This window comes from Chironomus tepperi, unplaced genomic scaffold (genome assembly GCF_022539635.2).
Source record: "Chironomus tepperi strain 1889 unplaced genomic scaffold, CSIRO-AGI_Ctep_v1 contig_137, whole genome shotgun sequence".
Taxonomy (NCBI): domain Eukaryota; kingdom Metazoa; phylum Arthropoda; class Insecta; order Diptera; family Chironomidae; genus Chironomus; species Chironomus tepperi.
This window is the reverse complement of record NW_027226259.1, coordinates 1,815,238-1,837,271: the sequence shown is the minus strand read 5'-3', so window position 1 is coordinate 1,837,271 and position 22,034 is coordinate 1,815,238. Positions and strand designations below refer to the sequence as shown.

Genomic DNA, 22,034 nt, shown 5'->3' with positions numbered 1-22,034 from the left:
ACAAAACATTATGAACATTTTGAGTATTTTATTTGCACAAAAAATAAAATTAAGTAAACATAGCGAATTTTCTTAAAAATGAATTTCAAAATAATTTGAATAAATATTGATTCCTTCTGAAAATTCAAAAAGTGAATAAATTTGAGCCAAAAACTTGATTCCAATAAGAATTTGTAAGCTCACCATAACAACTACAACCATAACAGAACATTGAAATTCAACCCTCTTTTATCCTTACACCCACGAAAATTCGATATCGAAATTTCCTACGCCTCGGTCATATAGAGGGTGAGTGTCAGCAATTGAGTCATTGTGAAAAATTCTCTGCGACATAAAAAGTGTTTTTCCTCGTATGTGAAAACTAAAAAATTAATTTTATCAAGAATTTCAGCAAAGTTTCACGAAGAAAGTTGTTGAAAAATGTGAAATACTATCGTGAGGTGAGAGTGCAATACGAATTACTATAAAATAGTCTGTGAAATGTGTTAAAAATCGAACTTTTCTGTGCAACTAAAATGAACTCAATTAAAAAGTTCAAATATCGATTTTTCATACATTCCCTTCTTCCTTTCAACCACAAGTTTTTCCTCTCTCACTCACTGCTCGCCACCGTATTGCCTTTATTTCGTGTATTTTTTCCGCTGTAAAGTGGGATTTTTTAGAATTTTTCTATATTTTTTCGCGTGAGATTGAAACAAAAAAAAAAAAAAGAAGAATAAAAAGAATAAAATCGGGAAACTTTAATGTTGTGAAAAAAGGAAGAAGAAAGAAAAAAAAATTTGCGAAGGAGAAAAAATTTTCAATATTTTTTTTTTTGGGAATATTGCAACACCGACCATAATTTATTGTGTGATTTTTTCTACAAAAATTTTTTATTTTATTCTTTTTCTTCCTATTTTATACTATATGTGTGTGTACTTTACAGGATAGATTTTTTATTTAATTTTGTCGTGTGCAACGTTCAAAAAATATAAGAAAAAAAGAGAAAAGATTGCAAAAAAAAGAATAAGTTACAAAGAAAAAAAAAGTAAAAAAAAAGAGAAAAAAATTATTAAATATTTATGTGAATGAAGTCGAGAGAAGAGATTCGTAGAATATGGTGAGTTCATCATTGGATAAGAGCATAAAAAAGGCACTTGCAAAGGACCCATCGTCTGGTAGTCCAAATGAGTCGGGAAGTGCAATAAATGTGAACAATAGTAGTCATAATAATCTAAATTTAAACAGTAGTAGTGGTGGTGGGGTGAATTATAAGAAAGACTCTCCACTGGCGTCCGATGATAAAATTCAATTATTATTTCCAAAATGTAGACCGCGCTCGGACTATCATCACGGACAATTAACATCACAACTACAACAAGATACTCTTACAACAGATCTTATTTCGATTGATTCCTCATCATCAAATTCATCACAATCAAAATTATCATCTAATACAATTATACATCAACAACAGCTACAACATAATTCAAACAATATAACACAACAAGCATCAAATAATAAAAATAATAATAATATTAATAATTTAATAAATTTAAATAGTAATAATAGCATCAACAATAGTAAACAAATGAAATTACAATCACCATTATTAACATCACCCGATCATAATAATAAAAAACAACAGCATCATCCGTTTATTAATAGTGAGCAGGCAAAATTATCAAAACTGAATAATAATAATAATAATAATATAAGTAACAATAGCAAACATGAACAGAATAATGAGAATAATTATGTAGAGACAAATCCATTTCGCATTGGCAGTAATAATCGATATTTCTATGCACAACAAAATCAAACAACTGATTCATTACTCTTTAATAATAATAACAATAATAGTGCAATGGCAACAGCATCAAATACTGCATCGTCCTCAAACAATTCAATGATGCATCATTATCACTATAATACAACATCTTCGTCAGCTACAGGATCAGCCTCAGGTTCTACAGCTACGGGTGGTTATTATCCATCACTCGAACGACATAATTATTTCCTCGAGCCTGATGAGATTGAACATAATCCATACATGGTTGATATGGTGCAATCTACAACACAACAATCATCATCGACATCAATTCCCAACACGATTCCATCGTCAATATTAAAGACAACGCCACCAGATACTCCGCCAGCTCTGCAGCCATGCACAACTCCCGTTGATTCGTCGCCATTAGGCAGTAGCCGTAATTTATGGGACTTGTCACCAATTAAAAGCACAACGCCGACAAGAATTAAATCACAATCGCCATCGCAGACAATTTATTCGAGACCACATAGGGGATCGTATAAAAAACTTTTGGCATCGCCTGTTCCAATTGAAGAGGATCTCGAAACAGGACATTATTATTACAATAATAAAAAGCCATATTATCAGGCACCACAAACTGATAGCGATTCAGCAAATGAGCCGGCGACATTTAATGATATTCATGAAACAGAAAAAATTAAACCGAGATCATCGTATTTTAGCAAATCTAAAATGAAACATTCGGATACTAGTGACGTTATATATGCAGAAGTGAGAAAGGATAGATGCAAGGATGAACATCGTAGTAGCAACAAAATGGTAAAATCAAAATCTGGGTCGGGAATAATGGGTAAGTCATACAATGAAAATGAGTTAAAATAGTGATTGTATGTGTGCCTGTGAGTTACAATAGCGCATTTTTATCTTGCTTGATAGCTTAATAAATTAAATAGATTTCGGGCTTGGCATTTTACTTTTTTTGGTAAGGTAGCTGAAGCTATTGCCCATAAAAATTAGAATTATATCCTTTTTTTGGTGATATGAAAGGAAATTGAAGGTAAAAGCAAATTATCAGGTTAATGGACACATAAAGCTCTCAGGCATAATTGAGAAAAATGTGCTAACAATTACATATATTGTATACGAGTGAATGTGTTTGGATGTGAAGTGTTCCATTGTCTTCTAATTTATTCTTTATTACATTCTCTCCTCCCAATCTATTTTTCATATATGAACAAAAACAAAAACAACAAAATTGGAACAACTGTAGAGTACGATGGTAGTCCAAGACGATTCGGTATGGCATCAAATGATGATGTCGATTATTACACGACGAGTCAATCTAGCTACAAATATGGAGGTCCATTAAATTCACCACCACCTCCTGCTCCATCAAATGGGACATTGATTAATTATTCATCATCATCACCTCCACGTCCTGGCTTTCCGCAAAGAATTTTATCACATTCAGCTTCCACCAGTGCCGCTAATGCTGTGCAAATTCCAAAATCTTACTCATTTGACGACCACCAAAGTCTTTTGACATCATCGTCTTATGGTAGTCAGCAGCAGCCACAGCAGCAACAAAATCTCACAACTACGTCAACATTAATACCAACGACATTCATCAAAAATAGTATGAGTGCATATGAGCTTTTAGCTTCGCAAGAGAAAACTCAACAAGCAACAATTGTTGAGGAAGAGCCTGAGATAATCGTTGATCCACAAGATGACGACGAATTGGAAGGAAGTGCAAATATGATTATGGTTTTGCCAGAAGCTACAATTGCAACATGTAGTATGAACAATACAATTACAGTTACAAATACTGCCACTGCTGTTGATTGTGTAGATGACAATGATGACGAGGATAAGCCGCAGATGCATACTGATGCCTCTAATATGATTAATAATACAACCAGCAACACATTTGATATAACTTCACCGACAGAGAATCTTCCTACATCAACATTCGACTATTTGTACGAGTTTTCCGAGACGAGAAAAGTTCTTGAAGAATTTTTCAAGTGTCCGGATGATAAGATTAAGGAATTTGAAAAGTTCAGTGACTTTAATGAGTCGGATGATAGTTTGGTAAGTTTAACATTTCTTTATTTCATCCCTTTTAATGTTTTTATTTAATTTATTGTCAATTCTATAATTGGGGAAGTTGGAATAGCGAAGAATGAATAGACAGGAAATGTTTTTGCTTCTTCTTCCTCAATGTTTCGTTTTTTTCTGGCTTCAAATGTGAATTATAAAACTTTTGTGTAGACTGGAAGATATTTTGGTTGAGAATTGATTTTACAATAAGTTGATACTAAAAAATTAGTAGATCCAGACGTATTAATTCGATTGACATGTCTTAGAAAGTTCCATTTTTTTCGTGAGTAAACAAAATGTTCACCAACTTAGAAGTTCTACAGAAAAAATGAATGTTTATTAGCGAATGACTCATTACTTATACAACCAGACTAGACATGATATAAAACATTTTATTACTAAGTAATGACTCATTACCGAGAATATGTTCTCAAGCGTATCATCCATTCCAGGATGCTACATTCACTTACTTTGAATTTTATCATTTTTCTTAAGACACCTACCTAGTATGTATGTAGGAGTACACTCAGAATAATGATTTAAATCCCAAGTGTCATTTTCAGGATACATTCCCAAAAGTTTCGAGATAATCTTCAAATGACTTTGTTTACAAATAACATGACCATCTAGAACACATTTTATCCATTTTGATTTAGTTTTATTGTAGCAACTGCGTCTCTCACTTGAGAATTCATTCACGAAATCGCTTCTGTTTAATATCTGCTGAACAAAGCAAATAAATGAAATTTTAAGGTTTCGTTAGAGTCTTTTTCTGTTAAATAAATCATGAATTTAGATTTTCTACATGACTCATGAGTAAAATATATAAAAGAAAAATCGCAAGATGAAGCAACCGTGATGATTTAAATTCTGGATTATATGTTCATTGAGTATCATGCACGAAGACATATCTCGATTAAAAATTCATTGCGTATTCACAAAAATCGGATTTGACTTAAAAATGAAATTACTGATGAAGATTATTGACAGAATTTTAAAGTCATGCACATCCACAGCAGCTATAAGAAATTGATTTTCAATTAACTTCCAGCACAGATTTCCCATTTAAAGTAGCATTTTTAAAATTTAAATCATAATCTACATCCTCAATAAAGAAAACCGCAAATCTCATTCGAGTAATCATCAGCAAGTGTCCATACAACTACTACAAGCATGTCCCTCGACAACAATTTTCTCCATTCTTTATGCATTTCAATTTTCTTTTATCGCTTTCTTCCCATCCATTTACGATTTGTTGTTTTCATCTCTCTTTGTCGCTTCTTCCTATCACTCCATCCACTCTCAGTTTTTTGATTCATCTCTTCTCATCATTCTTCCCTCCTTCTCGTGTTCTACACTTTTTTCCTTATGCTTATTATTGGTATTCTTATTGTTATTTTCATTGTCTTTTCTCTCACTCTTATTCAACTCAACAGGATATTCAATACGACTATCGTGGACAAATTGAAAAGGAAATGGTAAGCCTATATGGTAATAGCAAACAAGCCGCATCCCTATCACCGACATTAAAGCAGCAACTTGATGACGATTCACAGCAACTTGAAGAGGATATTGATGATGACAATAGAGATGATAAAGAAGATGATAAAGAGGAAGAAGCGTATGTGAAGGCAAAACAGAATGGATTTATGCAGCAACAACAGCAAAATCATCATCATTCAAATGATTTCAAGGATAATCAAAAGTCTTTTGACTATTATCTTGATGCAGTTAGTCGCAGTAGTATCGGCGATGACACAATGGATCAAGAGAATGACCTCGATAATTTAAATAATACTCATAATAATCTACGTAGGATGAGTAGATCGACATCGAAAGAAAATGATAATAATAATAGCTGTAATAATTTAAGCAACAACAATAGTAATAGTAATAGCACTAGTTTTCAACGTAGGCAATCAAAGAACTTTAATTATTCACCAGATACGACAGATTATGATAGTGAAAGCTCAATGCGCTTTATATCATCTGATTATCCAAGCATTCCGACAATTAATGCATCATCAGCTACGGTTGAAATGAGCGGGGGACCTATTACAACTAATTACACTAGATATTGCACAAGTATGCCTGTATTAGAAGATGGCCTGTCAAGTGGACACGCATCCGATAATGAAAACAATAATACTAATAATCCGGTTTCATTATCTAATGATTTAAATACTTACTTAAACAAGCGTAATAGCAGTAGCATTGCATCATCAATAAGTACCATACAGAAACAATACCAAGAGAATCTAGTACAAACACATGCTAATAATAATATTTTTTACAACGGTAACAATAATAACAATAGTAGTAGCGGAAATAATACAACAACAACAACAACAACATCCACCTTAAATGGAACTAAAAATCTCACTAATAACAACAATAGCAACAATACTCATTTATTAAATAATGGAGATATCCATGATACAAAGGTACGATCTGCACAATCACCGCCCAACTATCATCCCTATTATGCAATGCGATATGATAACACATCAAAGGATTCTATGACGCGATATGACAGTAGCAGCAGCAAAGAGACATTGAGATATGATAATGGTAGTAAGGAAATGATTAATCGATATGATACTAAAGAGCCACTGATGAATTCATCACATACGTCATTAATGAATAGTAATAAAATATTCAAGAATCGTGATCCTGATCTCGAATCGCTTTATACTATTAGTGAGTATTGCGCCATATTTTTTTAATTTATTACGCAGTTAATGTGAATTTTGCCGGAATTGCCTTTTGCTAATGAAGGTCAAAGAAAACTTTAAATCAAATATTTGATAGAGACACGGATTGATTGATTCCAAGAAAAGAACTTACAAATCACCAATCAATCAAAAACTTTCGTCCATTTCGCCTATTCTTATGCATAAAAATCATCAATGACAATGTGAACAAAGAATTGTTTCATTGTATACAAAAGTTATTTTTGATGCAATCAATACCAAAATGAAAATCGATACATCAAAAAAATGAAGAGAAAAAGGAACAAAAAGAAAGTTTCTCGTTCAAAATTTAAAATCATTTCCGTTACGGATAAAGATTTTTTCCCCATTTCCTCGCCATTAAAGCTCACCACTTTATGCCACTTTATGAAAAAGAACTGAACCTAAATACCCTTAATCATTAGAAATGAAACTATATGTGAGAAAGTAAAGGAATTGTCATTTTATTTTTCATGTCATGACATAAACAAATCTTTCATGTAATTGCCTTTCACCCTCTATCTTTCAGTCTCCATATTCTCTATCTTACTCGTTTCATTTTTCTCCTTTCAATGATTGCCCATTTTTCCAATGAAAATAAAAGTCCTATTAATAGAATAACAGATACTAATGAAGAAGAATATGAGGCAGCAATGGCAAGAATTTTCACATTTTTGTAGAAATGAGACGACAGATAGGAATGAAACGTGTTTTTTTAATTAATTCAATTACAGATACAATTCAGCTCACACCGCCACCACCAGCTCCTGTAGCCCATAGGCAAATACTAAATGATGCTCAATTTTCATCATCACAAACACAACAACAGCAGCAGTCGAAACAAGAGTCGGAAATACAAGCGGCACTTAAAGATATCCGAACGTCTCTTCAGCGTAGCAAAGTGATGACTGCCAATAATTCACCGTCACCGCTTTATAATACAAATAATGTTAGCAATATGATGAACAATAATAATAGCTATTATGATAGGACTCCAGTTATACCTGAGAAAATTGAATCACCTGCTATGTCGCTTTCGCCTGTTTGGATTCCAAGGTAATTTTTTTCCGAATTTTTGTTCCTTACTTCTTACATTTTACTCGATTTATTCAATCGATGAGACATTTTTCCAATTATTTTTTCATATCCTACGACTGCATGCGAACTAATTAATGTCTTATATTTCTTAACTCTTTCTCACTCGCCTACATTTTCTATTATGCATCTATTGAAATTGACACAACACTATTTAACAGATCACGTGATAAAAATGCTCATTCACCTAATGAAACTGGGTCGTTATTGTCAAAACATAAAAATAGTGACGATGAGGATGAAGAAGAAATTGATACAGACTTGGAAACCGATCGATTATTAGGTCATCAAATGTTAGATGACGGCTTTTATGATGATAAAACGTGGACGGAAAGGAAACAACAGCCGCAGCAGCAGCAACAACAACAACATAGAACATCAACGTTATTGAGCTCGAGTTTAGCTTCAAAATTATCACCAAAGGTTAATCAAAATTCAACGACATCATCAAACTCGGCAATTCAAAAATCAAATTCATCGACATTATTACGACACGGACTGAATACATTGCTTCCTACATCTAGTTCATCTGATTGTTGTGTAAACAATAGCAATAGTCCCGCATCACTTGCACCATCAACGTCACAGCATCAATCATCGTCACATTCGCTCAAAACTTCACCATCGACGTTGAATGCAAATAACATGATGAATTTAATTCACTCGAAAAGTGGTACATCACCAGATCGAAGATGTGATGATCCATCGCCACGGAAATTAGAGGATTTGCCAGAGCAACATGAAGATACACAACAAAGCAAAAATAATAGCATGAATATTAATAATAGCAACAATAGTAATATTGCTGAAACAAATGACTTGTGTAATCTTGATAGTGAACTTGTCGACAGTCCAGGCGGAAGTAGTTCCGATAAATCCAAAACAAAGGACATGACGTCAACTGGTGATAAGAAAAAGAAAAATAAAAACAAAGAGGGTAAGTCATTAAAGTTGCTATTGCCAGTGATATCTTGAAATTTTCTTGACGGTTCTAATAATTTTTTTCTCCTTCTCATCCCCAAACAATAATTAAAAATACTTCCACAACAAACATTATTTACTTATGGATACAACAATTGCAAGTAAGTTTCTCTTTCATTCCATTTAACAAATTCAAATCGATTGCTTCTCAGTCGTTGTTCCTCATTTTTTGTTTTGTCGTCGTTTTTTTGATGAAAATTGAATTATTGAAGTAGATGGATTAATGGAATGGATGAATGAAATTAATGGGCCCCAAAAAAAAGTAATTTGATTACGCAAGTGATGAAAATAAAAACGATTTTGAAAGAATTTAAGTAATGGATTACAAAGGAATTTAATTATAATTGTAAATCATTATGAATCGCACTTGAAAATGAAAATTTGTCACCGAGAATGACTTGTTGCTGATTAATTTAATTAAAGACGTAAAAAGTACTTCCAGTAAGACCATGTTAAAATGGGGTGAGATTGACAAATCATTCTTAATTGACCTTTCTTCTTCCTTAAATTCAAGAGCGTAAAGATTGTTCATCGATGTCATTTTTGATAATTTTTAATGAAAAGGAAGCAAGAAAAATTCTCGTGAAAAATTTCGACTTAATTTTACATCTACTATTCACCCCTTCTCTCAATTACTCAGCAATTTGTCGAGTGTCTCTCTTGACTATTTATAAAGTTTTTATTCCATCGTGCTTTGGGATTTTTTATTCTAATCAAGTTGAAGATGCAAATGGGTTTTCTTATTGTTTAATGACTTTATCGATTGAATCTCATTTAATTTTCATTTGACATGTTTTCAATCCTCTGAGAATAACCTTACCGGGAGAATTTAATGAAATAAATTATCAATTAGAATTAAGTTGAATGTCCAAACTTTATCGTTACCTTTGAACTACATAATGGGATTGGTAATTGGAAACTTTATACCGAAAAAAAGATACAGACGATAAGTTTTTAGAAATTACAAACACATCATTAGGAGCTTAATATTTTATTATAGAACATATTTCATGGCGAATATGTCTGCATGCGGTAATTAGTTCTGAAACAAAGAAAATTTCTGTAAATTACAATTACGGCAATCAGCAATAAGTATAATTTCTAGAACATAAAAATATTTATGGTGTCATTCCATAATATTCTTATTTAATATGAGAAATTTAGCCATAATTAAATACGAAAATGCGTCATAAATTTAATTAAAATTACACAAACCACGTGGTAGAAAAGAGATAATGGATTTTCAACATCCGCAGCTTGAAAATTTTTAATTGCTCCCCATAAATGTGTAAATCAATCTTAATTTTCAATATATATAGCATAAATTAATTTTTCCAATAACATGAAATTCGATTCAACCGATTTTATCTCAAGTTTCCACTTCAATCTTTTTTGCTCGCATTAACTCAATAACGAAGAGTGATTGTGTCCATTTGCTGTCAACTTGTCCATAATTTTGTAAAAAATATATATTTTCAAGTTAATTACATTTTGAATAACTTTACACAAAACTTAATTCCTGATCTAAATGTCATGAAACTTAAAATTGACATAATCAGGTCATGGCAAATGCGTTTTTGTAATAAATTCATCAATGTTTCATTTAAACGAAATATTAATTATCGGGTCCAAACATCAAGTCAATCTCATCCTTAATTAAGTTAGCTCTGTCGAATTTTATAGGATTTACAATGTTTGCGTTAAATTCTCCAAAGAATCAAATAACGCACGTAAAATTTTTATTGCCTTTTTTCTAAGCAATTCCCAAATGATTTTTACATCAACCTCAGTCTTGATGCTACAGTAATTTCATAACAAGCAACAAACACTCTTTTCTTTATCGACATTCAATTTTCTTTTATGCCATTCACATTATCCTTCCATATAATTTTCTTCTATTTTTATATTTTTGTACGACTCGAAAATTAATTCTTTCGTGCAATTTTCATGCTACTTTTATGTCTCTTATTCACTTACTCACCCTTTTATTTCTTTATCTCTATATTCTTTCATTCATCCCTTGTCGCCTATAAATTCTTGTTTAGACGAACACATATAGTGCTTATTGAAGGAGTGCTATTTCGAGCGCGATATCTTGGATCAACTCAGTTGGTTTGCGAAGGTCAACCAACAAAATCAACGAGAATGATGCAGGCTGAAGAAGCTGTCTCAAGGATTAAGGTAAAAGAGCGAAAAATTGAAAAAATGAAGAAACAAAAAATTTATAAGAAAGTTTCTTGCTTTAACCTTATCGCTAGACGAATCTAATATTTGTATCTATCTCTTCTTTCTCTTTCTTTTTCTTTTTACCCAAATTTTCAATTTTCTCACAATACATTGTAGGCATTGGTAAGTTTTCATCTTTTTATACATACATTCATGTGTCCTTATCCCAGCACATTTCCTTATCGACGAAAATCTACTGCAATTTATCTAACAGGCTTGTTTTTATATTCTATTATTGCTTCCTATATTATGCTTAATTTAATAAGTTACAAATTGTTCTATGTTGATTAAAATTCTATTTCTATACCTTCTTAAAATTGCCTTATAGCAATTTAATGAAATAAGGAGGGAAATAAATCTTAAAACTCCATTAAAGACGTTTGCTTTCATGAGATTATGCTGGATTTAAAGTTTTCTTTCCTTTATAATGATTTAATGCTAAACAAACTTAAATCTTCAAACTTTAATAATTGCAAGTTTTTCCAGCATCATAAATTGTTAATGAATGGAAAATTTTCAATGATTTTTCAAGACTTTTGCTGTTTTCAACAGTTGTGTAAACATTAAATTTAAGTGCAGTAATGATAAGAAAAAATGAAGAAATGTAAAGTCATTCACACAATCAGCATAAGTCTAAGTCCATTAACAAAGTTTAAGATAATTTATTCCACAGTAATTCAAGTATCATTCTTCATTAGAAGTGAAATGAATTTTTATGAAGAATTCTAATTTTAGACATAAAAGTCTCTTGATTTATTAACGACTCACAAGTGTTTTGAGATGCACTGCAGCATTTTATTGTTATTAAAAACCAGGTTTAATACATTTTAATTTAAACTGTAGTCCTCAATTCAAGAATTTTCCAATTTTTCATTCTATTACGTCATGTGAATAGAGACCATTGTTTGGCTATCTTTATAAATTTTTAATACGCTAAACAAAAAAATAGCAGTAGCACGTAGAGAAAGTATTACAAAATGGGTACTTATGTTTTTTTCATAAAAATAAATTAATAATATTTAGGCTCCAGATGGTGAAAATCAGCCAAGCACAGAAGTTGACTTATTTATATCGACTGAAAAAATTATGGTGTTGAATACAGATTTAAAGGAAATTATGATGGATCATGCATTGAGAACGATATCGTATATTGCTGATATTGGAGATTTGGTTGTGCTGATGGCTAGACGAAGATTTGTTCCACAGGATCATGAGGCAAATAGTGATTCTGGTACAGGAACTGGTGGTAGTGGAAATGTCAGCGGAGGCAGTGGAGGTCCAACGCCTCCAACAAGTGGAAAGATTAATCGAACACCAAAAATGATTTGTCATGTATTTGAAAGTGAAGAAGCACAATTTATTGCCCAATCAATTGGACAAGCTTTTCAAGTTGCTTACATGGAATTCCTAAAAGCAAATGGAATTGAGGATCATAGTTTTATGAAGGAAATGGATTATCAGGAAGTTCTTAATAGTCAAGAAATTTTCGGTGATGAACTTGAAATATTCGCTAAGAAAGAACTTCAAAAGGAAGTTGTTGTACCTAAAGCAAAAGGTGAAATTTTAGGCGTGGTTATAGTTGAATCAGGTTGGGGCTCAATGCTTCCAACAGTTGTAATAGCAAATCTCGCTTCAAATGGTGCCGCCGCACGATGCGGTCAACTTAATATTGGCGATCAAATTATAGCTATAAACGGACTAAGTCTTGTCGGACTTCCTCTTTCTCAATGTCAACAGTACATTAAGAACACAAAAAATCAAACTGTTGTAAAATTCACTGTCGTTCCATGTGCTCCCGTTGTTGAAGTTAAAATTAAGCGACCAAACACAAAGTATCAATTAGGTTTTAGTGTTCAAAATGGTGTGGTAAGTAGCATAAATTGCATGCAATCTGTTACTTAATAAACATTCTTCATAACTTTAATATTCTTCAACCTTCTTTCTTTCTTTCTCTCTTGCTTCCTTCATTCATAATTTCATAATGATAGATATGCAGTCTCTTACGTGGCGGCATTGCTGAACGTGGAGGCGTTCGTGTCGGTCATCGAATCATTGAAATCAATAATCAAAGTGTCGTTGCCGTTCCACATGAGAAAATTGTAAATTTACTTGCAACGTCTGTTGGTGAGGTAAATAAATGATATTTATATAGACATGTATAAGTAATATATACTAAGGTAGACAACAAATTGAATGGAAAAGACTTGAAAAAAAGATGTCTAGATACATATTTTTTACATCTCACTCTATTTGAAATATTTATGATGACAATTGTTGAATCCAACTTCTTTTTTCGGTTTTCTCTTGTCTGTCGTCGCTCTTGAAAAGGGAGAATCTGTATTTTGAATGATTACCTTTTAATTCGAAGCTATGAATTTTATTCTCATTTATCTTCACAGTTGTTTCAACATCTACCTACATTGGTATTATGATTTATTTATATAAATCTTATCATTCTTGTTATTATCGTTATTTATTTTATTTGTGGGCTTAAAGGATTTACTATAATTGAGATAAAAATTTTAATTCCTTTCGATGTCATTGACTGATGTTAATTAAGCCTTATTCTTTACATGTTCTTAGAAATTTTTAATGTCTATGCAATTTATTATCTACAAGATAGAAGCTGTATCAATGACAAAATGTTCAGATGGGGTTTGATAAACGAAAAATGATTTACTTTTTTTTCGACTCATTCTCAAGATATGATTGAATAACTTTCAAAGTCTGAAATATTAACTGCGTAATAATAAAAATCCTGTGAGTTTCATAAGAATGTAGAAAGCTGTTGCCTGAAATTATTTTTCTCATCTCGAAGTTTACCATATTTTTTATATGATTTCTTTATTCTGTATGAAAATAATTTAAAAAAACATTCAAATTTTGTCATCATTCTCGCAGTTTCCATCCCGAGCGACACAAATTATCAGGACTCCGTCACCGAGCTTTTAAGTTCAAAAATAGGAGGCTGCCATTTGGTTTTATGCGGATCCTTATGCAGAGCCTCCATCGCGGAGCCTTCTTCATTTGTGTCGATCGGGAATAAAATATTATTTTCATGGAACTGTTAATGCTTTTATAAATTTAATAAATTCTTAGGAATTTAAGCCTACATGCAATGACATTTAACTTTACTTACTTAAATTGTTTATTTTGAAATCTTATTAATATTTCCTTTCTATTACTTCATTTCTTAATATTTTTAGATACTAATGAAGACAATGCCTACTTCAATGTTTCGATTACTGACTGGACAAGAGAATCCAATCTATATATAAACAAGCTAGTGGTAGTGAAAACATAAGAAAAAAAAGAAAAATAAATAAATGAGGATGGATGTTATTTATATGAAATAATGATGAGCATCTTACTCTCCTCATTGTCATGAAGGATGTACACACAAAACAGACACAAGATATAGTAATAAATATGTTACAGACACAAGTATTTAAGTACTAAGATGTTAGGTAATAATCATGTCTTTATATTTCGAAATGAACTAATATTATTAAGTTTACATAAGAGAGATGATAAAAAAATCCTTATTCGAATAAAGTGATGTGAAGTGAAGTTACTTAAGCTGATATTACCATTATTACTGTGTTGTTGTTGATAATAATAAGGAGTAATAGCAATGATGATGAGGAAAGAAAGATGCTAAACCAAAAAAAAGTAGTAGAATGAAAAAAAAAGAGAGGAGAAAGTTCTTTACATTATTCACGCCTTGGCCTTGCATTACATCCATTTATAGATACTTGAAGAAGAATGAAACTTTTATTATTGCCCTTTCTCCACTGAAATATAACACAAAAAAAGTATGAAAAATTATTTTTTTCACTAAATTAAATAAGTATAATAAGAATTAATGAACATTAGAATGTGAAAAACTTATCTAAAAAAATGATATAAAAATTGTTTATGCCCCTTTCCCTTACATAAAAAGTAATGACGAAGATATAAATGAAATGAAGATTAATTATATGATTGATGTCTATTAAAAAAAAATTACGTGTGTTAATTATTTTACTACTTATTGCTCAGTGTTGTTTCTCAAAAAGAATTCTCATCAAACTATACTTTTTGAATAGTAAAAGCACAAAAAATGCAAAATAATGATACATTCTTTTTTGTACGACGATGATGAAAACCATAAAACAATTTTTAAGATATTGTTGCCAGCCACTTACACTATTCTCGAAAATATTTTAATTTAATATTAAAAAAATGATAAAAAAAACGCTTGCATATCTCATTAAAACTAATGAAAAGTAATGCTGTCATATTCATCAACATAATACAGTGCATAAGAAAAAACAAGTATATAAGATGATACTATAAAGAATAACACCACAACATTATATTCATTCACATATCGCTTTTTTGAATAAATTTTAAGCTTTTAATTATGTTCGTCTATCTATCTCTATCTATATCCTTCTCACATGACTTTCCTCTTATCTCTCTCTCGAGTGTAGTTGATGTTCTCACAAGATATAAATTACTCTAGAAATATGGAACAAATTTTGCTTCATTTGAGATCCTTAATTGTTTCAAACTCGCTTTTAAAGCTATGGATTTCATTTCAATACAGCTTGAGGTTTTTCATTTCTTCGTCTCGAAAGTTTCATAAAAGACTTCTTGCTATTGGATCGATTGATTAATTGAAATAACTTCTCATGCTGGGTAAAAAAAGTTTTTCATAGTCAAACAAATTGAAATCGGAATTAAAGATTCATTTGGTTTATTCTTAAAGTTTTGATTGCGCTATTTTGCGGTAGCAATGATGATGCATGAGTCAGAGTTGGTGTTTGTTAGTTTGCAAACAATCTAAAACTCTATACATGATCCAGATCCTTAAAGCTTCAAGATTCTCGCTGTTTTAATCACATCGATTGAACTCAATTATTATTCCAGATGAGAGCATCAATGAGATAATTTTTTCCACACCTACTTTATCCCATACCAAAATTTCATCTAAATTTATCTCATTTTCGAACAAGAAATGTGATGAATCAATGTCTAATAATTAATTTTTAATACATTATATGGCACAACATGAAAAAAATGACATGATATGAGTTAGTTAAGTGTTGAAGATGAGGGAAAAATTGATAAATTAATTAATTTAAGAGAGGTAAAAAAAATTATTTTCTGATGATTTATTGGAGAAATTTATTGATAATTAATTTGAGACATATGTGTAAGGATCTTCTCTAATTTCCTATTATAAAAATAATTTCACCAAAATGCTTGTTTAATGTCATTTTGTTTCTCAGTGATTTTCAATTTTGGAGACTATTGTTCGGTAGTGATGACGATGACACTATTGGGTATTAAGTGATGTTTAAAATTTCTGACCCATTTAATGCGAATAAAACAATAAAATTTTCGTCACTGCTGAACAATTTCCTTCAAAATTACTTCTCATTGAAACTATAATATACGTACACAATATAATTTATTTAAGTTGAATGATTTAATAATTCACAACTGATGTGTGATAATTGCTGAATAGAGAATTGAGCATAACAAAAGAAAGAGAATAAGGAATTAAATATTATATTTTTAATTAACTTAGTCATTATATTAATTGAATTATATATATGATAAAATTAATTTATTTATCTCTAGAAACAACAACCAAAGTGAAAAGGCGTGTACGAAAGTAAGAAAATTTCTCGAGACTGTTTCTATATGAAAGAAAAAAAAATGATAAAAATTATATAAATAAATTAGGTAATAAAAATGGTCAAAAGTGAAAATATTTGTGTGTAGATGCTAACTAAGAAATTGTATAGGCAGTTCTGGACATATAACGAGAAACAAAAAAAAATTACAAAAGTCCTCGTGTTATTGATCGAGGGACTTAAGCGCATTTTTGTCCCAGCGATCAGTAATTGATTAATAACATAGTCACTTCTAGATCTACAAAACGAGATCCAGTAAGATCCAGTTCACTTCCAGAACTAAAACACAAGATCCAGTAAGATCCAGTTCACTTCCAGAACTAAAACACAAGATCCAGTAAGATCCAGTTCACTTCCAGACCTAAAAACCAAGATCCAGTAAGATCCAGGTCACTTCCAGACCTAAAACACAAGATCCAGTAAGATCCAGGTCACTTCCAGACCTAAAAACCAAGATCCAGTAAGATCCAGGTCAATTTCAGATCTTGAAAACATGATCCATAAAAAACTTCCACAAATTTAAGAACTTCATCATTTAACGGATTTTCATAATTCAAACCTCATAACGGTCAAAAAAAAATTCAAACATTGTTCAGTAAACTCTGTAAAAACATCGACAAACATTGAAAAACACTGTAAAACAATGAAAAAACGTGTTGTTGTTTTTGTATATGAAAATGAAAAGTTGTTAATTATAGTATTTATGGTTTGATTTGAAACTTTTAAATGCATTTGCCCGCAATAAAACAATAACACGGAGCTAATAAAACAAACCTGAGCTCTCTACGATGTCTAATTGCTGAGATAAGAACTTAGCCCGAACGAACGAACAGACGAACAGACGAACGAACGAACGCCCGAACGAACAAAGTGTCTTATTAAGCTACCTTTTTGAAAACAAGTTTCAAAAATGCGCTAAAAACTAATTTAAATGTTTGTGAAAAAAAAATCATGTTGTTAATTGATTTCTTCTCTTAACTTTTGCAAATTAGAGAAGAAACAGCAGCAAAAATAAATTAGGAAATTCACTCTTTCTCATGCATAAATGATATGGCTGGCAAATACCGATGTATTAACTTCTCAAATGAAAGTTGCTATCATCCTGTGAAAAACTTAAGATTAAAAAGGAGTGAAAGGTTGCGCAGTATTTATTTTATTATTAACGATGGAAAAATTATATGCAAAAATAGAGTATGGAAGTAGTCGAAGGATGCTGATGAAAAGGAGTCTGGAATTTCTTTTGAATATTTAATTAATTACCTTAACATCTGATGACCTTTACTGGAAAACATAAAATAAATACAATGTATAAATAAGTAATTATGTAAACATCTGTGAAATTATATTTTTAGTGACTCTACACGAGTCTTACTTCATAGCTAATTACCTTGTTAGCTCTTAAAACTATCTGATAGTTTTAAAGCTGACTTTATAGAAATGTCTATGATAGATGATTTAATTAGCAGTTCCTGATTAATTGCAATTATGTTGTTAATTAAAATCCCATTCATTGCTCAATATCTCCAAGTATTCCTATTCTAATATGTGTATCTGTTAATTGCTCGTCTTCTCTTCATCAGCAACAATCTACTGCATTCCCTCTAATTATTATATATATTTATTGCTAATTTATTTATATTTATTGATGCTACTGGCTTATTACCCTAATAGCCAGCTTGAGATTTAATTAATGATATTCTATGAAGACGAAAAAATCAAGTATTATGAACATTGACTCTTATTATATATACACACACACACATACATTTATTGGAATGATGAATTTATGATCAAAGTTAAGAAAAATGATGATAACACAAAGAACAGACGACACGCAGATAAATTTCTATTTTATATATCTAATCAAAATCGAAAAAAAATTATATTGTAAAGAAAAAATGAAAAATCAAAGCTTCTATTTTATTGACATGCTTTTTGCCTGATAATCAAAATTTATTCATTCGTTAAGCTTACAAATTTTTTGAGATGAAAATTGCTTTTACACTTAAATGCAGAGTTGCGAAGGCCGATGTCGGCGGCCGAGAGAATCGGCCAGTCGTTCGCCGTTTTTATCGGCCATCGTTTTTTATCGCTCGCCGTTTTTTATCGGCCGCCATTTTGAAAAAATAAACGGCCCGCCGTTTTTATCGCTCGCCGTTTTTATCGGCCGCCGTTTTTTATCGGCCGCCGTTTTGAAAAAATAAACGGCCCGCCGTTTTTATCGCTCGCCGTTTTGAAAAAATAAACGGCCCGCCATTCTTATCGCTCACCATTTTTTATTGGCTAACGTTTTTAAAAATTACAAAAGTCCTAGTGTTATTGATCGAGCGACTTAAACGCATTTTTATCCCAGCAATCAGTAATTGATTAATAAGTTACTTTAAAATCTACAAAACGAGATTCAGTAGGATCAAAGTCACTTCCTAACTCACAAAACGAGATCCAGTAAAATCCAGTTCACTTTCCGGTCCACAAAACGAGATTCAGTAGGATCCAGGTAGCTTCCAATTCTTAAAAACAAGATCCTGTAGGAATCAGATCACTTCCAGACTTAAAATATAAGATCCAGTTTACTTTCAAACCTAAAACCAAGATCCAGTAGGATCCATATAACATCCAGACCCTTAAAAACATGATCCAGTAGGATCCAGTACACTTTCAGACCTAAATAACAAGATCCAGTAAGATTTAAGTCACTTCAAACTTTGATCAGTAAACACTGTAAAAACATCGAAAACATTGAAAAACACTGAAAAACAATGAAAATTCGTGTTATTGTTTTTGTTTGTTGTTGTTTATGAAAATGAAAAATTGTTAATTATAGCATATATGCGTTGATTTGAAACTTTTAAACGCCGTTTTTTATCGGCCGCAGTTTTGAAAAAATAAACGGCCCGCCGTTTTTATCGTTCGCCGTTTTTATCGGCCGCCGTTTTTTATCGGCCGCCATTTTGAAAAAATAAACGGCTCACCGTTTTTATCGCTCGCCGTTTTTATCGGCCGCCGTTTTTTATCGGCCGCCGTTTTAAAAAAACAATCGGCCCGCCGTTTTTATCGCTCGCCGTTTTTGGCCGGCCGATAAAATCAGGCCGTTTCGCAACTCTGCTTAAATGACATAAAAATATTCTAATTGAATTTATCCAATTGCAATATTTATATGTCATTTGAGTTGTTTTGGACTCTTATTTACGAACGATCCCAAAATCTACTTAAAATGATAAGACACAACAAAAAATATATTTGAAAATAAAACAACAAAAAATCTGCTTTCAATTAAACTTAATGAAAAAATAACAAAAAAAAAAGTTATACTGTGTACTCAATCACTTAATGGAACAAAAATTAAATGGAAATTCTCTTCAATGGAGCTAAAGCTATTGACACAAAGGGGTTAAAATATTATCGATTTTAATGAACTTTTATATTAAAAAATATATTCACGACTTCCTGAGATAAGAGAATAATAGAAAAAATTGGATGTGAATTCAATAAATGAGGATTTTTTTTTCTTCGTGTGTCACATCATGCTTTGAGCTTCTCATTTTTGTCATATTTTTTATGTCAATATTATTTTTCACCAAAAAATTCATTTTCTGTCCATAAAATTGTTTTATGATCTATTGTCCTCGACGAACGCGTGAGCAAATAAGGAAGCTTTTATGTCGACGGATATACAATGATTGTTAAAAACAGGAACAGTAACAGTGATTGCTAAATTACTTTTTTAATCCTCTACTATTTTATGCTGACATGAATATTATTAAAGTGATTAAATTCGCTTATAGGCACATCAACTGATTGCTAAAGTTTCATGAAATGTTCAGGACAAGTTCAGGATTTATCAAATAATTTCTAATCGAATCTAATTGCTTTAATCTTCCAATTAAAATGGATATTTTTCAAAGACCTTCTTAAGTATTGGCACAGTTCCTAGTAATTAGAAGACTAGAGAAACGTATGTCAATTTATAATTTCCCCAAATGTCTAGATCTGAGATTGATCTAGCTCATTGTTGGCTAGAATTTCAAAGCACATAAAATACTAATACAACAGGAACAAGTCGGTCTATTCCATGCTTACATTACAAAAATGCTTATGTTACATCTAGGATATCAGCAATAGTCTAGCTGTCCCTGTAAATATTTTAAATTATTGTTCATTCCAATCGAAAATCATTCCATGAGTGCATAGAATTTCATCCATAACTCAAAGAAATATGTTATTTAATGTAGCTAACAGCGAATTTATTTGATACAAAAGAATATTATGAATTCTCACCTACACGTCCATCCATTGAAGAGTACTGAATTATAGAAAAATCAATGTTTAACAAAGAAAAAAAGTTAGGAAAACGATATTTTTTGTTTAGATTTTTGCATATATTTTGCATGCGTATGAAAACACTTATTTACTACTAAATCTTAAGGATAAAACAATTATAAGATAAAAAAAATTATATACACAAAATGCATATATGAAACTAAGAAGAACAGATGCAAATTACATCGTCAAAACTGTAGACAAGAGTTTTTGGATGTCTCCAAGCATAGCGAATTAATTTGATTGTTCATGAGATAAAATTATGAAAACAATGAAGAATTTATTAGGAAAGAAGGTCGATAAAGCAGTTTGAGCATTAAACATGAAGGATAATACAGCTTCAAACTGCGACAATTTTTACTGCTTAATTTTATTGCTTGAACAATTTTGTCGACAGACAAATAAAGTGACACATTACCATTGCGACGTTTTTTGATTGTCCCGACTCATGTAATTTCCCTTTCTTCTTAATCTCACTCTCCATTCCCTATTTAGTACCCATTCCTAAAGATTTTTGCATAATGAATACAATATATATATATAGATATATATAAAAAATGAGGATTATAAAAGTCATCATTTGCTGTCACTTTAAATAGCATTAAGAGCTACAATTGTAAGATTATCTACTACCACTTAGTCCCTATGAATCAAGCATGAATGAAGAAAAAGATGAAAAAACTATTAAAATAACTACGAAAACAAGTATAAGAGAAAGGGATTTAATTAATAATTTTCACTTCAAAATAAACAAAATGAAAAAATGAATTAATGATAAAAAAATAACTCAAGCATAATAAATTGCACGTTAAGGCAGGAAATTGAGCAAAAAAGCGATGAAACACTTCAATGACGCTGATAAATGATGATATTTAATGACAGAAAAAATACATGAAGATGAAAATAAAAATATAATTTTGTGATGTATAAGAAATGATTTTTGTATGTCTATTGAATTATTACTAACATCCCAACCTACGACTATATATCCTTAAGCTTTATATTCATTTGTCTTAGACATCTGAATATGAAGTTTACTTTCGCCCCCTTTCATATTAATTTGTCACATTTCCTTTTGTTCCTTACATGACACATTTATTGCAGCTTTTACAGGATGATATGAGATCTATGCAGCAT

General features: G+C 31.0%; 1 protein-coding gene across 1 annotated transcript; it reads left to right on the top strand.

Annotated features, from left to right (window-relative positions):
- Positions 1–324: 324 nt before the first annotated feature.
- Positions 325–21,825, top strand: LOC139087736 (putative uncharacterized protein DDB_G0282133). Its single transcript, XM_070636639.1, has 11 exons — positions 325–440; positions 926–1,099; positions 1,543–2,603; positions 3,024–3,847; positions 5,293–6,556; positions 7,323–7,644; positions 7,845–8,620; positions 10,724–10,845; positions 11,914–12,756; positions 12,879–13,019; positions 14,097–21,825. Exons 2-11 carry the CDS (start codon positions 1,068–1,070, stop codon positions 14,166–14,168), a joined length of 5,457 nt encoding a protein of 1,818 aa, XP_070492740.1. The 5' UTR covers positions 325–440; positions 926–1,067; the 3' UTR covers positions 14,169–21,825.
- The last annotated feature ends 209 nt before the right edge of the window (positions 21,826–22,034 follow it).